Source organism: Salmo salar, chromosome 12 (genome assembly GCF_965601325.2).
Source record: "Salmo salar chromosome 12, fSalSal1, whole genome shotgun sequence".
NCBI lineage: Eukaryota > Metazoa > Chordata > Actinopteri > Salmoniformes > Salmonidae > Salmo > Salmo salar.
Window position 1 is genome coordinate 81,599,925 of NC_138302.1, and position 17,513 is coordinate 81,617,437.

General features: G+C 43.2%; 1 protein-coding gene across 1 annotated transcript; it reads left to right on the forward strand.

Moving 5' to 3' along the window:
- Positions 1 to 6,332: 6,332 nt before the first annotated feature.
- On the forward strand, positions 6,333 to 15,683 carry LOC106565822 (inter-alpha-trypsin inhibitor heavy chain H3). Its single transcript, XM_014133388.3, has 22 exons — positions 6,333 to 6,524; positions 6,830 to 6,859; positions 7,135 to 7,158; positions 7,574 to 7,728; positions 7,815 to 7,919; positions 8,063 to 8,225; positions 8,326 to 8,436; positions 8,568 to 8,696; positions 8,794 to 8,910; positions 9,060 to 9,228; positions 9,589 to 9,714; positions 9,872 to 10,053; positions 10,270 to 10,455; positions 10,665 to 10,804; positions 11,090 to 11,250; positions 11,405 to 11,431; positions 11,674 to 11,736; positions 12,194 to 12,307; positions 12,547 to 12,748; positions 13,819 to 13,991; positions 15,038 to 15,149; positions 15,278 to 15,683. The coding sequence occupies exons 1-22, from the start codon at positions 6,423 to 6,425 to the stop codon at positions 15,414 to 15,416; spliced, it is 2,730 nt and encodes a 909-aa protein (XP_013988863.1). The 5' UTR covers positions 6,333 to 6,422; the 3' UTR covers positions 15,417 to 15,683.
- The last annotated feature ends 1,830 nt before the right edge of the window (positions 15,684 to 17,513 follow it).

The window sequence follows — 17,513 nt, forward strand, 5'->3', positions numbered from 1 at the left end:
GCCCAATCACCGACACCTGACCATGTGGTGCCAGGACAACAACCTCTCCCTCAACGTGATCAAGACAAAGGAGATGATTGTGGACTACAGGAAAATGCGGACCGAGCACACCCCCATTCTCATCGATGGGGCTGTAGTGGAGCAGGTTGAGAGCTTCAAGTTCCTTGGTGACCACATCACCAACAAACTAACATGGTCCAAGCACACCAAGACAGTTGTGAAGAGGGCACAACAAAACCTATTCCCACTAAGGAGACTGAAAAGATTTGGCATGGGTCCTCAGATCCTCAAAAGGTTCTACAGCTGCACCATCGAGAGCATCCTGACGGGTTGCATCACTGCCTGGTATGGCAACTGCTCGGCCTCCGACCGCAAGGCACTACAGAGGGTCGTGCGTACGGCCCAGTACATGACCGGGGCCAAGCTTCCTGCCATCCAGGACCTCTATACCAGGCAGTGTCAGAGGAAGGCCCTAAAAATTGTCCAAGACTCTAGCCACCCTAGTCATAGACTGTTCTCTCTGCTACCGCATGGCAAGCGGTACCGGAGCGCCAAGTCTAGGTCCAAGAGGCTTCTAAACAGCTTCTACCCCCAAGCCATAAGACTCCTGAACATCTAATCAAATGGCTACCCAGACTATTTGCATTGCCCCCCCCTCCTTTACGCTACTCTCTATTATCTATGCATAGTCACTTTAATAACTCTACCTACATGTAAATATTACCTTGACTAACCGGTGCCCCCGCACATCTACTCTGTACCAGTACCCCCTGTATATAGCCTCGCTACTATTGTTATTTTACTGCTGCTCTTTAATTATTTGTTACTTTTATTTCATACTTTTTTTGTTGAATTGATTCTTAACTTCATTGTTGGGTAAGGGCTTGTAAGCATTTCACTGTAATGTCTACACCTGTTGTATTTGGCGTATGTGACATAAGATTTTATTTGATTTTGATTTAAAACTGGACCCTGTTGAGTTAGCATAATGCTAACTAAATTTTATGCCTGTGTTGGGATGTCAGGGGCCAGTCCTCCTACCACGACCAGCACTACAAGCGAGGGGGTCAGCATGGAACGCGGCCATCAGCTTGAAGCCTTGGGATGGGTGGGCCACCGTTGGTCACCTGACGGCTTCCCTCGTGAGAATGGAATGTGGCGCCGTGAGGGGCGGCCACTTAATGTCCACACCCTCGCAAGCCATGTAGTCAGCTGGGAAAGCGCCCAATGCTTGAAGATGAACAGGCACGGCTGACTTAAATAGGCTTGTTAAGGGTGTTGCTGGCTACTCACTCAGGCACCACACTTATCAGCTGCTGGTTTCCCTTCACGGGAGGAGAGGACTGAGAGAGCCGTTAGGTCTGGTTTCAAGTTTTATTTGCTGAACATTTAAGTTTTGTTCTTGAAGAGATCATTTAGGTTGGAACCTTATAGGCAATAAAAGCTATTTCGTTTTGAATTTACCCTGCCTCTGTACTCAGTGGCAATTTTAGCATGTAAATCTTGGTGGGATTTGATGCATGCCAGCAAAGCCATAACACTAAACAATAAATGAATTGCACTATAACAGTGACACATGATGTCCACAAACTGTGAGGGTCTACATAAATCTGTCCTAACAGCAGAGTCCCAACACCTTACCACTGCTACACCTGGCTATCAGCGGAGCCTTGTCTGGCAGCAAAACAGTAAATTCAGCCTCATTTACTACAAATTAAAAAAACATAGCAGATATGGCTGACTTGCTTAAACAAATGTGGTTTCTACTGACAATTGAGATGTACAAACTATGGCATAAGGGGAAAAGGGACCAAATTATTAGGGTGAGGCACATGGGCTACTAACAGCTTACTACACAACATACACTTAATGTTACATTCTTAGCTACAGTGTACATATCTCCCTGGCATATTACATCATTTATGCAGCAGGATACAAGACATTTTTGGACTCATCTTGTTGTGCTGTGCTCACTCGAACAGGAAGGTGGCGCAGTGGTCATTCGTGGCCAAATTTTGTCATCAAACTTTCTCATTCAAGTCTGGCATTCTCTAGATTTCTGGTGCTTTCAAGACAACTGGGAACTCGGGGGGGGAAAAAACAAGGTTGAATCATGATGGCGTCAGTGATCTTCAGGTCGCAGCTCTACAAAGAGGCCCGAGTTCCCGACTTGCAAATCTGAGTTGGATGACCGTTCAAAACTTATTTTCCCAGTCGGAGCTCGTTTTTTTTCTTTAAGTTCCATGTCTTGAACTCACTGAAGTCTGAGATTTCCCAGTTCCGAGTTTCCAGTTGTTTTGAATGCGGCAGAAGTCATGCTGGATTGACAGCATGGCCAATGTTAAATGTTTATCCTTTTAAGCTTGGAAAAGAGACCCTTGAACCCAGATGTGGACAACACACCCACTCCACTGAATAGCAGGCTAGTGATTGCTTTGCAATGCCACTGATTTCTTCCAAACCCCTCATTGTTGAATTTGGGATTTCCAACTTGTGTAATGTTTATATCCAATTTCCGATGAGCACCGATACGTTTATCTATAATTTCTCTTCATTATTTCTCTTCATATGAAATGGATTTGCCAGTAGATTGTCAACTTCATTCATGATGACGACTGCTAGCTGATTTTTAAAGTATGTTGACATGATCAGTCCAATAAAAGCTACTGTAGATATGTGATTTGACGTTGTTTTCTCTGTGGCAAATGACCTTGAGCCTTCTTGGATGGGCACTTCTAATGTAACTCTATGGCAGCACTAAAGGGGCTTGAATTTTCTAGCTTTACCCGTAGATTTTGTGGTGACGTAGTGTCCCCATGAGTGAAAGAACACTGAGCCAATCACAGCGCAACTGGAGAACATTATCAACCCCTACGCTCTGTATTTTCCGCTGGCTACCCCACCACCACAGAAAGCACTGAGATAGGCTGAAACACCTGCATTTTGGAGCTGCTTTACTTAAAGCAAAAAAGAGACCAAGTTTGTATGCAGCTTTATTGTTTGCAAACTGATACATGACACATAAATGCCAAAATAACAGGCAATTTTTTTTATAAATACATTATATACAGTACCTGTCAAGTTTGGACACCTACTCATTCAAGGGTTCTTCTTTATTTTTACTATTTTCTACATTGTAGAACAATAGCGAAGACATCAAAACTATGATTTTTTTTAACCTTTATCCTCTATGGGCTAGGTGGGACGCTAGCGTCCCACCCGTGGTGCACTCCATCAACAGCAGGTGCATTTCAAGAGCGGCAAATTTGAATCCAAATAAATGTCAAAATTCAAATTTTTCAAACATACAACTATTTTACACCCTTTGAAAGATAAACATCTCCTTAATCTAACCACGTTTTACGATTTCAAAAAGGTTTTACGGCGAAAGCATACATTTAGAGTATGTTAGGACAGTACATTTACAAGAGTTGTGTGTAATGTTTTGTCAATTCAAAGACAGGGTCACCAAAACCATAAAACCAGCTAAAATGATGCACTAACCTTTTACAATCTCCATCAGATGACACTCCTAGGACATAATGTTAGACAATGCATGCATTTTTAGTTCTATCAAGTTCATATTTATATCCAAAAACAGCGTTTTACTATGGCATTGATGTTGAGGAAATCGTTTCCCTCCAATAACCGGCAGTCAAGTCAACACCACAAATTAAATAATTAAAATTAGAAAACATTGGTAAAATATTATATTGTCATTTAAAGAATTATAGATTTACATCTCTTGAACGCAATCAACTTGCCAGATTTAAAAATAACCTTACTGGGAAATCACACTTTGCAATAATCTGAGCACTGCGCCCAGAAAAATACGCGTTGCGATACAGACTAGACGTCATGTTGGGGAGATCTAAAATCGAAAAATCCCGGAGTTGCCTCTTCACTGTTGACGTTGAGACTGGTGTTTTGCAGGGACATTTTAATGAAGCTGCCAGTTGAGGACTTGTGAGGCGTCTGTTACTCAAACCAGACACTCTAATGTATATTTAAAAAAATATATGTATATGTGTGTGTGTGTGTGTGTATGTATGTATGTATGTATGTATGTATGTATGTATGTATGTATGTATGTATGTATGTATGTATGTATGTATGTATGTATGTATGTATGTATGTATGTATGTATGTATGTAATTTAAGAGCAGCAGGAAAATAACAATAGTGAGACTATATACAGGGGGGTACTGGTGCGGGGGCACCAGTTATTTGAGGTAATATATCTAACTCTGATATTTACTTACAGTTGAAGTCAGAAGTTTACATACACTTAGGTTGGAGTCATTAAAACTAGTTTTTCAACCACTCCACAAATTTCTTGTTAACAAACTATAGTTTTGGCAAGTCAATTAGGACATCTACTTTGTGCATGACATGTCATTTTTCCAACAACTGTTTAGACAGATTATTTCACTTGTAACTCACTGTATCACAATTCCAGTGGGTCAGAAGTTTACACTAAGTTGACTGTGCGTTTAAACAGCTTGGAAAATTCCCAAAAATTATGTCATGGCTTTAGAAGCTTCTGATGGGTTAATTGACATCATTTGAGTCAATTGGAGGTGTGCCTGTGGATGTATTTCAAGGCTTACCTTCAAACTCAGTGCCTCTTTGCTTGACATCATGGGAAAATCTAAAGAAATCAGCCAAGACCTCAGAAAAACAATTGTAGACCTCCACAAGTCTGGTTCATCCTTGGGAGCAATTTCCAAACGCATGAAGGTACCAAATTCATCTGTATAAACAATACTACGCAGGTATAAACACCATGGGACCACGTAGCCGTCATACCGCTCAGGTCGGAGACGTGTTCTGTCTCTTAGAGATGAACGTACTTTGGTCCGAAAAGTGCAAATCAATCCCAGAACAACAGCAAAGGACCTTGTGAAGATGCTGGAGGAAACAGGTACACAAGTATCTATATCCACAGTAAAACGAGTCCTATATCGACATAACCTGAAAGACCGCTCAGCAAGGAAGATGCCACTTCTCCAAAACAGCCATAAAAAAGCCAGACTACAGTTTGCAACTGCACATGGGGACAAATATCGTACTTTTTGGAGAAATGTCCTCTGGTCTGATGAAACAAAAATAGAACTGTTTGGCCGTAATGACCATCGTTATGTTTGGAGGAAAAAGGGGGAGGCTTGCAAGCCGAAGAACACCATCCCAACTGTGAAGCACAGGGGTGGCAGCATCATTTTGTGGGGGTGCTTTGCTGCAGGAGGGACTGGTGCACTTCACAAAATAGATGGCATCATGAGGTAGGAAAATGATGTGGATATATTGAAGCAACATCTCAAGACATCAGTCAGGTAGTTAAAGCTTGGTTGCAAATGGGTCTTCCAAGTGGACAATGACCCCAAGCATACTTTCAAAGTTGTGGCAAAATGGCTCAAGGCATTGGAGTGGCCATCACAAAGCCCTGACTTCAATCCTATAGAACATTTGTGGGCAGAACTGAAAAAGCATGTGCGAGCAAGGAGGCCTACAAACCTGACTCAGTTACACCTGCTCTGTCAGGAGGAATGGGCCAAAATTCACCTAACTTATTGTGGGAAGCTTGTGGAAGGCTACCTGAAACGTCTGACCCAAGTTAAACAATTTAAAGGCAATGCTACGAAATACTAATTGAGTGTATGTAAACTTCTGACCCACTGGGAATGTGATGAAAGAAATAAACGCTGAAATAAATAATTGTCTCTACTATTATTCTGATATTTCACATTCTTAAAATAAAGTGGTGATCCTAACTGACCTAAAACAGGAAATATTTACTCAGATTAAATGTCAGGAATTGTGAAAAACTGAGTTTAAATGTATTTGGCTAAGGTGTATGTAAACTTCTGACTTCAACTGTATATGCATTACAATGAATTTGACTGGGAATTTTAAATTAGTTTAGATGACTTTCTGATCCTAAAATGTAACTTATCTCCTGTGCTTCATATCGCAGTGCTCTGATGGTGCTCCAAGGCTACTAAAGGTTCTGTGGAAGTTCAGCATTGACCCAAACTGTGTTGTCAGACACATCATAACAGGAATCTGTGACAGAATCTGTCAGACTTCTTCTCTTGAACACCCTCCCTGTGGTGAATCTGATTGATATCTGATGAATATTTTGAAATTAACTTTTTTCCCAGAATAGCTATCTAACCTTTGAGGACATGATTGAGTAAATATTTGAGAAATTTGTTCTGCCACTGTTACCCAACTCTGTGTTTGAGTAATGACAACAATATCGATTTCCGCCACTTGAAAAGTAAAAAATGGGTTGGGTCTGCTGGTTGTTAATCCAGTATAAAGCAGACACATAGTCTGTCACTCCTGTGAGTTGAGCAGTAGGGTAGGAAAGGCTTGTCGTTTTCTAAGCAGTGAAGTCAGTGTTTAGCTGCATCTTGGTCATGTCTGGAGTGTGGACTGTGCTGCTGCTCTGGGGCGTTGTCTTTGTCCCGGCTCTGTCGCATGGAGCTCTGGTCATCTCACGAGAAGACTCCACACCACAGGTGACTCTCCATGGTTACTATAGTATCTACTCTCCTGTGACCACATCTGGCCGCTCCTGCTATAATCTAGTGTTACTCTAGATTGCCTATATATATCTACTTTGAATCGTCTCTGTTCTGCTTTTGCTCCGGTGTGTGTGTGTGTGTGTGTGTGTGTGTGTGTGTGTGTGTGTGTACATTAATTGATTTATAGTCATGTTAATATCTATGTATATGGATTACAATGAATTTGACTGTGAATTTTAAATTAGTTTGGATGACATTCCGATCCTAAAATTAAACTTCTCCTGTGATTTGTATCGCAGGGCTCTGATGGTGCTACAAGGCTACTAAAGGTACTGTGGTAGTTCAGCATTGATACAAACTGTACTGTCAGACACAAATGAAAACAGGAGTCTGTCACAGAATCCGTCAGACTTCTTCTCTTGAACACCCTCCCTGTGGTGAATTTACATTTTCCCCAGAGAAAAAACACTCTAACCTTTTGAGTATAGATAACAGTATTGATTTCCGCCACTTGAAAAGTAAAACATGTTCAAGTACTAAATACCGTACTCTGTAAAAAATGTAATTAATAATACTGTGTCTGAATCTATACATTTTTTTACAGAAAAGAAGTACAGATAATATGGAGGTAAGGAAATACACTATATTTATATTATCTTTGTGAGGATAATGACAAGCTATCGCCATCTCCATCATTAGGAATCCATGCCTTCATGGACTTTTTAAATGGAACCACTGAACCAGATGCACTCTTTCACAAGAGTACAGCTGTAATCATTTGTTTTTGAAGTAATCCTGTAGTCAATGCAGCCTACTCCACACTATTGAGCTGTATCCGGAAAATATGTTTTGAGAAAATGTGTGAGCTTTTTGCAGGTATATTGGATACTCATTACTCACACAAACACACATTTCAAAACACTTCTGTTGCTGTTTCTCTCTCTTTTTTCCTATGTATGTACATGTATCTCTATCCCTCTTTCTCTTCCTTCCTCTCTGCCTCTCTCTTCCTCTCTCTTTTCCTCCATCTCTCCCTCTCTAAGGTGGAGGTGTACAGTGTAAAGGTGGCCTGTAAGGTGGCGTCTCGTTTCGCTCACACGGTCATAACCTCCAGTGCTCTGAACAAGGCCAACTCCTCTCAGGAAGTGTTCTTTGAGGTGGATCTGCCCAAGACTGCCTTCATCACCAACTTCAGCATGTCAGTCAGCAATCATGGCATATGTAGAAGTGTGTGTGTGTGAATGCATATGTGTGTTTGTTTGAATAACTGTTTTTGTATCTCAGGGAGATACAGGGTCAGACGTACACGGGTGAGGTGAAGGAGAAGGAGAAAGCCAAGAAGCAGTATGAGAAAGCTGTTTCCACAGGGCAGACTGCAGGACTGGTCAAGTGAGTGGACCAGGGCAATGAGGAGGGAACAAACATGATGTTTCCATTACACCAAGCACTTCTATACTCTTTTACCACAGCCTGTGTTTTGTTTAAAATGTGATTGTCCTCATACTGTACCTGTGTTTCTCTGTGTACTCTAGGGCATCAGGAAGGAAGATGGAGAAGTTTTCAGTGTCTGTGAACATCGCAGCCAATAGTAACGTCACCTTCATTCTGACATACGAGGAGTTGCTTCAGCGTAAACTTGGCCAGTATGAGATCATGACCCGGGTCAAACCCAAGCAGCTGGTCCAGCACTTTGAGGTCTATAGATGTTTACACCCTATACCCCAAAACAGCACTTTTGTCATCATCTTGACTCCTCAGTCCTGTGTCTCATCAATCCAGTCCATGTCTCTGACAGATTGTGGCAGATATCTATGAACCCCAGGGCATTGCCTTCCTGGATGCCTATGGAACATTCATCTCCAACGAGCTTCTCCCTCTGGTGGAGAAAACAGTCACTGACAAAAAGGTATAATGCAGTTCTGTTCTATGGAACAAATGCATATGGAGCATATCTCCCAAAGAGATAAATACAATTATGCTGTGTTGAAATGTGTTGTTTTGTGTTTAATTGTATTAAATTGTGTTTCCCTCCCTCAGGCACACATCTCATTCTGCCCAACAATGGACCAGCAGAGAAAGTGCCCAGGTTGTGACGGCACCCTGATTGACGGGGATTTCTTGATCAAATATGACGTGAACCGAGCTGAGGCCCTTGGTGACATCCAGGTCAGCTGTGTTGAATATGATACAGGATCAGTATTGGGGTCAATTCCATCAATTCACGGTGTTCATGTCTTAATGATGTTCAGCATGTCTTTTTCAGATAGTGAATGGGTACTTTGTGCACTTCTTTGCTCCTCCGGACTTACCCAGAGTTCCAAAGAATGTAGTGTTCGTCATTGACAGGAGTGGGTCAATGTCTGGAAACAAAATGCATCAGGTAAGAACGGAGGGAAATAGTGTGTCTGAAAGAAAGAGCTGGGGAGAGAGAAAATATGAGAGCGAGAGGTTGAGCAAGAGGTTGAGAGAGAGAGAGCTGTAATAGTAGTTGATGTTCAGATTGACCTGAGAGCCTGTGATCTCTCATAGACAAGGGAAGCTATGCTGACTATCCTGAATGACCTGCATGAGGACGACTACTTTGGAATTGTCACATTTGACCACGTTATCTCAACATGGAAGGAATCTTTGACCAAGGCCACCACGGAAAATGTGTCTGAAGCCAAAGGATTTGTCCAAACAATACAGGACAATGGATGTGAGTCATATGTATTTAATGGGAATGTAGTGACACATAATGGGAGAAATCATTTATGAGGTTTGTGTCATCATTCATTTTGTCAGCCAGTCAGTTGTACAACTGAATGCATTCAACTGAAATGTGTCTTCCGCATTTAACCCAACCCCTCTGAATCAGAGAGGTGCGGGGGGCTGCCTTTATCGAAATCCACGTCTTTGACGCCCTGAGTATAGTAGTGAAACTATGGCAGTACAACACTTGGGCAAGCTGTATGCTAAAACTGAGTGAGGTGCATTTATGAGGGAACTTACAAAATTATTATATCTAATGTTTATTTTTTAAACACCTGGATGGATTTTCTGTCCTGTTCTCCTTTAGACACTGATATAAATGGTGCTCTGATGAAAGCTGTGGACATAATGATGAAAGACAAACAAGCCAAGAAGTCCACAGAGAGGAGTGTGTCTATGATTATCTTACTGACAGATGGAATGCCAAACTCAGGTGCTATCAGGTTTCCTTCCTTTCTGATCTCCCTTATTTGGTTGGGTTACCATTTTAACATTGAAGTAGCCATCTGATGTATTATTTTATATTAGATCAAGCCAGTAAGGTCATGGTACATTTGTTTACTGGTCCAGCCATGTGTGTTTGTGTACAGGAGTGTCTTCTACACCACAGATTCAGAAGAATGTCCGTGATGCTATGGGTGGGAACATGTCTCTGTTCTGTCTGGGCTTTGGGAATGATGTGGACTACTCCTTTCTGGATGTGATGTCTAGACAGAACCAGGGACTGGCCCGGAGGATCTACGAGGGCTCTGACGCCACTGTCCAGCTTCAGGTTTGGACCAGGGCTGTGTCCCAAATCTCACAATAGTCACTTTTCAGTGGTTTTCTGGTTTGACTATATCACTGATAGGGAGCATCACAGGATGGGTGAAACTATACAGGTCATTGGTAGGTCATACATAGATACTGCATATTGGCATTAGTGATAATGCACTGTAGAAAATCATTTAAGATAAATGATTAGGTAATGTGTATCTTTGTGTCCTAGGGTTTCTATAAGGAAGTAGCCAGCCCCCTTCTCTCCGAGGTGGACCTGCATTACCCTGACAACCTGGTGAACTCTCTGACCACCAGCCACTACAAGCAGCTGTTCAACGGCTCAGAGATCGTGGTAGCTGGCCGGCTCACTGATAATAGCTTGGATAACTTCCTGGTGGAGGTGTTTGCAAAGGGGGTGAGGAACAGACAGGCACAACACAACATGCCACCCTGATACTGAGCTTAGAAAGACAGATCTTCATCAGTCTTTGCACCTGAAGGGCATTGTGCACTCATTATGATGTTCAGTACAGTACAATGCTTAACCCAACTAATGCTTGTCTCTCACTCCTCTATGTATCTAATACCATCTTTCTCTTTCTCACTCCCTCACACTCTTTTTAGCCTGAGGAGGACTTTATTGTCAAAGGCCAGGCTAGTGCCCAGGAGTGGGACATACTGTACCCTGAGCAGGAGTACATCTTTGGGGACTTCACTGAGCGTCTTTGGGCCTACCTCACCATCCAACAACTGTTGAGCATGAAGTCAGTGTGATCAGTTAACTGCTATTACTGATGTCTGGTGAAAACTCCTGAACAAAATGGTGGCTTAGAATAATCCAAATGCCTAAGACACATTGGTGGTTGAGATCTTAGAGTTGGGATCTAATGAATGGCGATGGTTATATTAAAGTAACTACATTTGTAAATATTCCATTATTTTCTGCCCAACAGTGTAAGTTAAACCAAACCTAACCCAAGTTAAACCAAACCTAACCTCTAACCCAAACCTAATGCAAGAACAACATTCATCCTATGGTTTTCTGTCAGAGAGACTGGAACTGCGGAGGAGAAGGGGAATGCCACTGCCCAGGCTCTGGAGATGTCCCTGCAGTACAGCTTCGTCACCCCTCTTACCTCCATGGTGGTCACCAAACCTGAGACTGATGAGGAGCAAGAGGAACCCCTCATTGCCGACAAGCTGACCGAGGGTATGAGACCCAGTGGGATGGGAGGGGAGAGGGGGAGACAACCAGTACATCTAGCGTGTCTTATCTGACATGTTTATCTTAGTGGTTATAGAAATCCATGTATGGATTGTCAAAGGTGTGTTTCTGACAGTTTTTTCCTCCTGCTGTTTGACAGATGAAAGGCAGAAAGCCCAGAGATTGGGTAAGAATATGCCATGAATGGACAGGACTGGATTTTTCATCTGAATGGATTTCTAAGTCATTATACTGGATCACCTGAATTTATGACATGGCAAGCTGATACCAAATGATTTGTGGTTAGAAACTAACAGTATTGGATGGTAATATACACCTTGTTATGTTCAGAGGAAATCTACAAAATACATTTGACCACTTTGTATGTGAACTTTACTTGCCATCTGACATCTTTGGTGTGATTTTCAGGTCCTGTTGTACCCCAGATGGTAGGCAACTCCTATATGATGCCGAGCAGTCCCACATACTTTGGTGAGTCCCCCTTCATTCAGAGACATCCTATAGGGTGCCGAGCAGTCCCACATACTTTGGTGAGTCCCCCTTCATTCAGAGTGACCTTGTGTCAGACATGGGTTACTTCGGGATTTTCTATCTGGTGCGACTGTCTCAAAAATAGGTTGCTTTCACAGGCTTCTTGCATATTTCTATTTAGTATTCTTTTCTGTGCTTCTTTTAACCAAAAAATAAATAACAAAAAACAAAACAGTAAACATCCAATTTAAAACAAATGGATATATAGTTAACTGCCAAAATAAAGGAAAAAAACAACAGTGTCTTCAAGACTAACTGATCCGTATTTAGTATTTGCAATGTCCACCATGCTGTCATGCCACATTAGGACCACAGAGAGTGATCCAAAAGTTTGAATGGGCTTCACCTCAACCAAATCAAATTTTACAACTGGAACAATCTGTTGTTGACTCTGCAGTGGATGGAGACCCTCATTTCATGATTGAGTTGCCAGAGCAGGAGGATGCACTGTGCTTCAACATAGACGATAGGCCTGGTACCATCTTCAACCTAGTGAGAGACCAGCTGGCAGGTAAATATTAACCACTCAATGACTACAGAAATTATACTTTATTAAAGTACATAGTTATAGCTGTAGAAATGATTCATTATTTGAAATTGACCAACCTTTGACAGTAATGTGTCTTTGAATGTTACAAGGCATGAAACCAAACCATGACACTTGTTTCATAAAATAGATAACAAATATCAAAACTACACTATGAACCATTCAAACATAACACCAACAGCTTGCCTCAATTTGTCTTGCAGGTATTTTGGTCAACGGCCAGACCATTGGGGACAAGAAGGTGGCCCCTGATGGCAAAGTGAACACCTACTTTGGTCGCTTTGGCATTGTTCACCAGGGGCTGGGGGTGAGACTAGAGGTGACCACTCATGACATCACTGTGTCCCAGGATGGCAAGCAGGCCAAACTCCTCTGGTCCGACACCGCCTCTCTCAAGGGAGCCAAGTAAGTCCACACTTACCTGGGTCGTTCCAAGAAGAGTGCCTTTTGCGTCCATTTGAGTAGAAAGTATAAATTCTGCACCAATATTGAATTTGAAAAGCCTGTTATATTATTAAATGAATTGGCCTTGAATATAGACGACATCGAGAATTCAATAAATCTGTTTTTAATATGAAGAAAGACTTGCTAAAGAGGTAAAAGTCTGCATTATGACATGTCCCTCCGTGCCCCCACTACTTCTAGGGAAGATTTTAACCCACGTAACCCCAACATTTCATCATTGCAAAGGCCTAGTTATTTTGTTGCTTTGACAAAGTCATCTGAATATGATAATTTATTTCATGTGTTTAGTGATTCATTTACATCTGTCCCTCATTTTAAGGTCAACCCTGTTATGTGAACTGAACTCTCAGTTTAATATGGTGAAACTATTCCTTTATAAATATTTTTTTCCAAATAAATATTGAACATCTAACAGTCAAATCATAGTGCAAAGTCAGGTGATCTGGTTCTACTCTTTTTGGCCATTTTCTGGTTGAAAACTGAGCGGGTCGAGCATTACCCATCAACCCTGCTACCCATAGATAGACAGGCTACAAATGTTTTAACAATAAAATAAATTGTGAAGCTTGCATTCAATTGCCACTCCCTGTTGCATGCAACAAGCTTCCATTCCCCCTTCACAAGTTGATTTATGGCTGATTTAAGAATTTGTCAACCCTGTTACTTTATTTGGTTGTATAGTCATTTTTTATTCCCTCTTGACATGGGAAAAAGTGTTGTTTTATGAAGTAGAACATGTGCTCTTTATGGCAGGATGTAAAAATTAGGTGACATCTGAAGTTTTCTTTGGCACCGAATTTTTGGAACGACCCACCTATTCCCATTTTACTGTTCAGGCTTCCATATAACTCCTATTTATACACTGCATATAGAGAGACCAGAGTTTCTGGATTTAATGCAACCTCCCTTGCTACTCCTACTACCACAGAAGGTTGTAAGGGAATCTGATGTTTCATCCTATCTCACTGTCCTCCTGGTTAAACTACCTCCATCTCTCTCCCCTCCTACAGTTTAGACCTGCAGGTGACCAAAGACCGCAGCTTGACTGTCACCCTCAGGGACTCGGTCCGGTTTGTGGTCATCCTACACAAGGTGTGGAAACAGCACCCCTACCACCAGGACTATCTGGGCTTCTATACCCTGGACAGCCACCTCCTCTCTCCCAGCGTCCATGGTCTGCTAGGTAGGAAAGCCACCTCCTCTTCCCCAGCGTCCATGGCCTGCTAGGTAGGAAAGCCACCTCCTCTCCCCCAGCGTCCATGGCCTACTAGGTAGGAAAGCCACCTCCTCTCCCCCAGCCTCCATGGCCTGCTAGGTAGGAAAGCCACCTCCTCTCCCCCAGCGTCCATGGCCTACTAGGTAGGAAAGCCACCTCCTCTCCCCCAGCCTCCATGGCCTGCTAGGTAGGAAAGCCACCTCCTCTCCCCCAGCCTCCATGGCCTGCTAGGTAGGAAAGCCACCTCCTCTCCCCCAGCGTCCATGGCCTACTAGGTAGGAAAGCCACCTCCTCTCCCCCAGCCTCCAAGGCCTGCTAGGTAGGAAAGCCACCTCCTCTCCCCCAGCCTCCATGGTCTGCTAGGTAGGAAAGCCACCTCCTCTCCCCCAGCGTCCAAGGCCTGCTAGGTAGGAAAGCCACCTCCTCTCCCCAGCCTCCATGGTCTGCTAGGTAGGAAAGCCACCTCCTCTCCCCCAGCCTCCATGGCCTGCTAGGTAGGAAAGCCACCTCCTCTCCCCCAGCGTCCACGGCCTGCTAGGTAGGAAAGCCACCTCCTCTTCCCCAGCCTCCATGGCCTGCTAGGTAGGAAAGCCACCTCCTCTCCCCCAGCCTCCAAGGCCTGCTAGGTAGGAAAACCACCTCCTCTCCCCCAGCGTCCATGGCCTGCTAGGTAGGAAAGCCACCTCCTCTCCCCCAGCGTCCATGGCCTACTAGGTAGGAAAGCCACCTCCTCTCCCCCAGCGTCCATGGCCTACTAGGTAGGAAAGCCACCTCCTCTCCCCCAGCCTCCATGGTCTGCTAGGTAGGAAAGCCACCTCCTCTCCCCCAGCGTCCATGGCCTACTAGGTAGGACAGCCACCTCCTCTCCCCCAGCGTCCATGGCCTACTAGGTATCACCAGGGGGCTCCAAAGGATAACCTGTCATTGGCAGGGCCAGATGAAATCTGCGTTGCTGGCTGGAGTTTTACTGCAGTATATTTGGAAAAATGTATTATTGTATTATCCCCAAACAGGTCAGTTTTACCATGGGGTGCAGTTTGAGGTGAGAGACATGCGCCCAGGGGAGGACCCAGAGAAACCAGATGCCACCATGCTAGTGAAGGGGCAGGAGCTTACAGTGACAAGGTACTGTGATATCTTCTCACACACACATATACACACACACACACACACACACACACACACACACACACACACACACACACACACACTTATCTCATCATTGTCTCTCCTCCCTGCTTTTTTTTCTGCAGGGGCTGGCAAAGGGACTTCCGCTGGGATGTGAAGAATGGAGAGAACGTCCCTTGCTGGTTCATCCATAGCAACGGCAACGGCCTCATCGATGGAAACCACACAGATTACATCATGTCTGGACTCTTCAAGACCGTCTGAGCCTGTTACACTAGCAGTCAACCTCCTCAAACAGTACATACATCAGTCACACGTTTCACATGGATTCAACACACTGTATGGGCTATAGACATACCATCATGACATGAGAATAATTCATAGATAATGTAAGATAAAATCAGACCGAAGTACATTTGATTAAAAGATAAGTGGCAGGATAGAGAACTGCTGTCAAATACATTCAATGTTTTCATATTGATATGGGATAGTGATGACAAAAACCTGTTGAAATAAATGGGCCCACTTCCACCTAACGTGTGCATTTAATCCCATTTTGAATGGCCCCTGAGAGGGAAAGATGAAGGGAGAGAGAAACATATACAGAGAGATAAAAAATCAACACTTTGTGGTGCTTGACGTATTGCCTGGCTATCCAGCCTCCTTGCTCCGGCCAAACGCTACTCCACGCCCACAGACGTTAGTTTCTTCTCCACAAGAGTCTGGATCTGAGTACCTCCCAAACCTTCACCAAATGTGAACACATTCAGGGCCGTCTGATTGGTCCAGAAACCAATGGGTTTAGGCTGACCACATTTAAAATACCCAAATGGGGGAAACAGGAGGATTTTACGGGAAAGTGTAGCCTACATAAAAACATTTTGCCGCACCCTCCACCCACTCAAAGTTTGTATCGACAGATGTAGCCTACTGAATATCATTATAGAATATACATAAAATGCATCTTCCAATTGAAACGTCTGCCTATGCCCACACACACATTTTTTATACCCTCAAACAACCAGTTAGGCACACCTAATTTCAGAATAGGCTATGGCATCATCACTGTCAATCCTGAATGATAATTCTTCACGTTTGACTAGTGAAATGTCCAAACAGTGTTTACATGCCAATCATTTGATCTCAATCAGTTTCTTGGGAGTATACATTTAGATCTTCTTGAATTACTATTTTGTGAGCAAATTAGAACAGATGGTGTTAACAAACTTCATACCACAGCATTGTTGAATACTCATTTCTGATTGGCTAGAAGGGAAATCTAGAATGGAGATTAAAACCAGATAACAGGACAGTTGGAAAATATATGTTATGTATACTGAGCAAAAATATAAATGCAACAATTTCAACGATTTTACCGAGTTACAGTTCAGATAAGGAAATCAGTCAATTGAAATAAATTAATTAGGCCCTAATCTATGGCTCTGTTGGACACAGATACCTTAAAAAAAGGTAGGGTCGTGGATCAGAAAACCAGTCAGTATCTGGTGTGACCACCATTTGCCTCATGCAGCGTGACACATCTCCTTCACATAGTTAATCAGGCTGTTGATTGTGGCCTGTGGAATGTTGTCCCACTCCTTTTCAATGGCTATGCGATGTTGCTGGATATTGGCGGTAACTGGAACACGCTGTTGTACACATCGATCCAGAGCATCCCAAACATGCTCAATGCGTGACATGTCTGGTGAGTATGCAGGCCATGGAAGAACTGGTACATTTTTAGCTTCCAGGAATTGTGTACAGATCCTTGCGACATGGGGCCATGCATTATGAGGCTGAAACATGGGCCTCAGGATCTCATCACGGTATCTCAGTGCATTCAAATTGCCATCGCTAAAGTGTAATTGTGTTCGTTGTCCGTAGCTTATGCCTGGCCATATCATAACCCGACCTCCACCATGGGTCACTCCGTTCACAACGTTGACATCAGCAAACCATTCGCCGACACAACGCCATGCGGTTGTGAGGCCGGTTGGACGTACTGCAGAATTCTGTAAAATGATATTGGAGGCGGCTTATGTTAGAGAAATTAACATTTAATTCTCTGGCAACAGCTCTGGTCGACATTCCTGCAGTCAGCATGTAATTGCACACTGCCTCAAAACTTGAGACCTCTGTGGCATTGTGTTGTGACAAAACTGCATGACATAGCCTTTTATTGTCCCAGGCACAAGGTGCACCTATGTAATGATCATGAGGTTTCGTCAGCTTCTTGATATGCCACACCTGTCAGGTGGATGGATTATCTTGGCAAAGGAGATATGCTTACTAACAGGGATGTAAACAAATTTGTGCACAACATTTTAGTGTTATAAGCTTTTTGTGCGTATGGAAAAATCA

What these genes read in the sequence shown, in the direction of transcription:
- LOC106565822 (XM_014133388.3), top strand. Translation starts at nt 6,423, where the DNA reads ATGTCTGGAGTGTGGACTGTGCTGCTGCTCTGGGGCGTTGTCTTTGTC. An exon ending in CTGGAAACAAAATGCATCAG is followed by an intron (nt 8,911 to 9,059) that starts GTAAGAACGGAG and finishes GATCTCTCATAG; the next exon opens with ACAAGGGAAGCTATGCTGAC. An exon ending in CAGGAGCTTACAGTGACAAG is followed by an intron (nt 15,150 to 15,277) that starts GTACTGTGATAT and finishes TTTTTTCTGCAG; the next exon opens with GGGCTGGCAAAGGGACTTCC.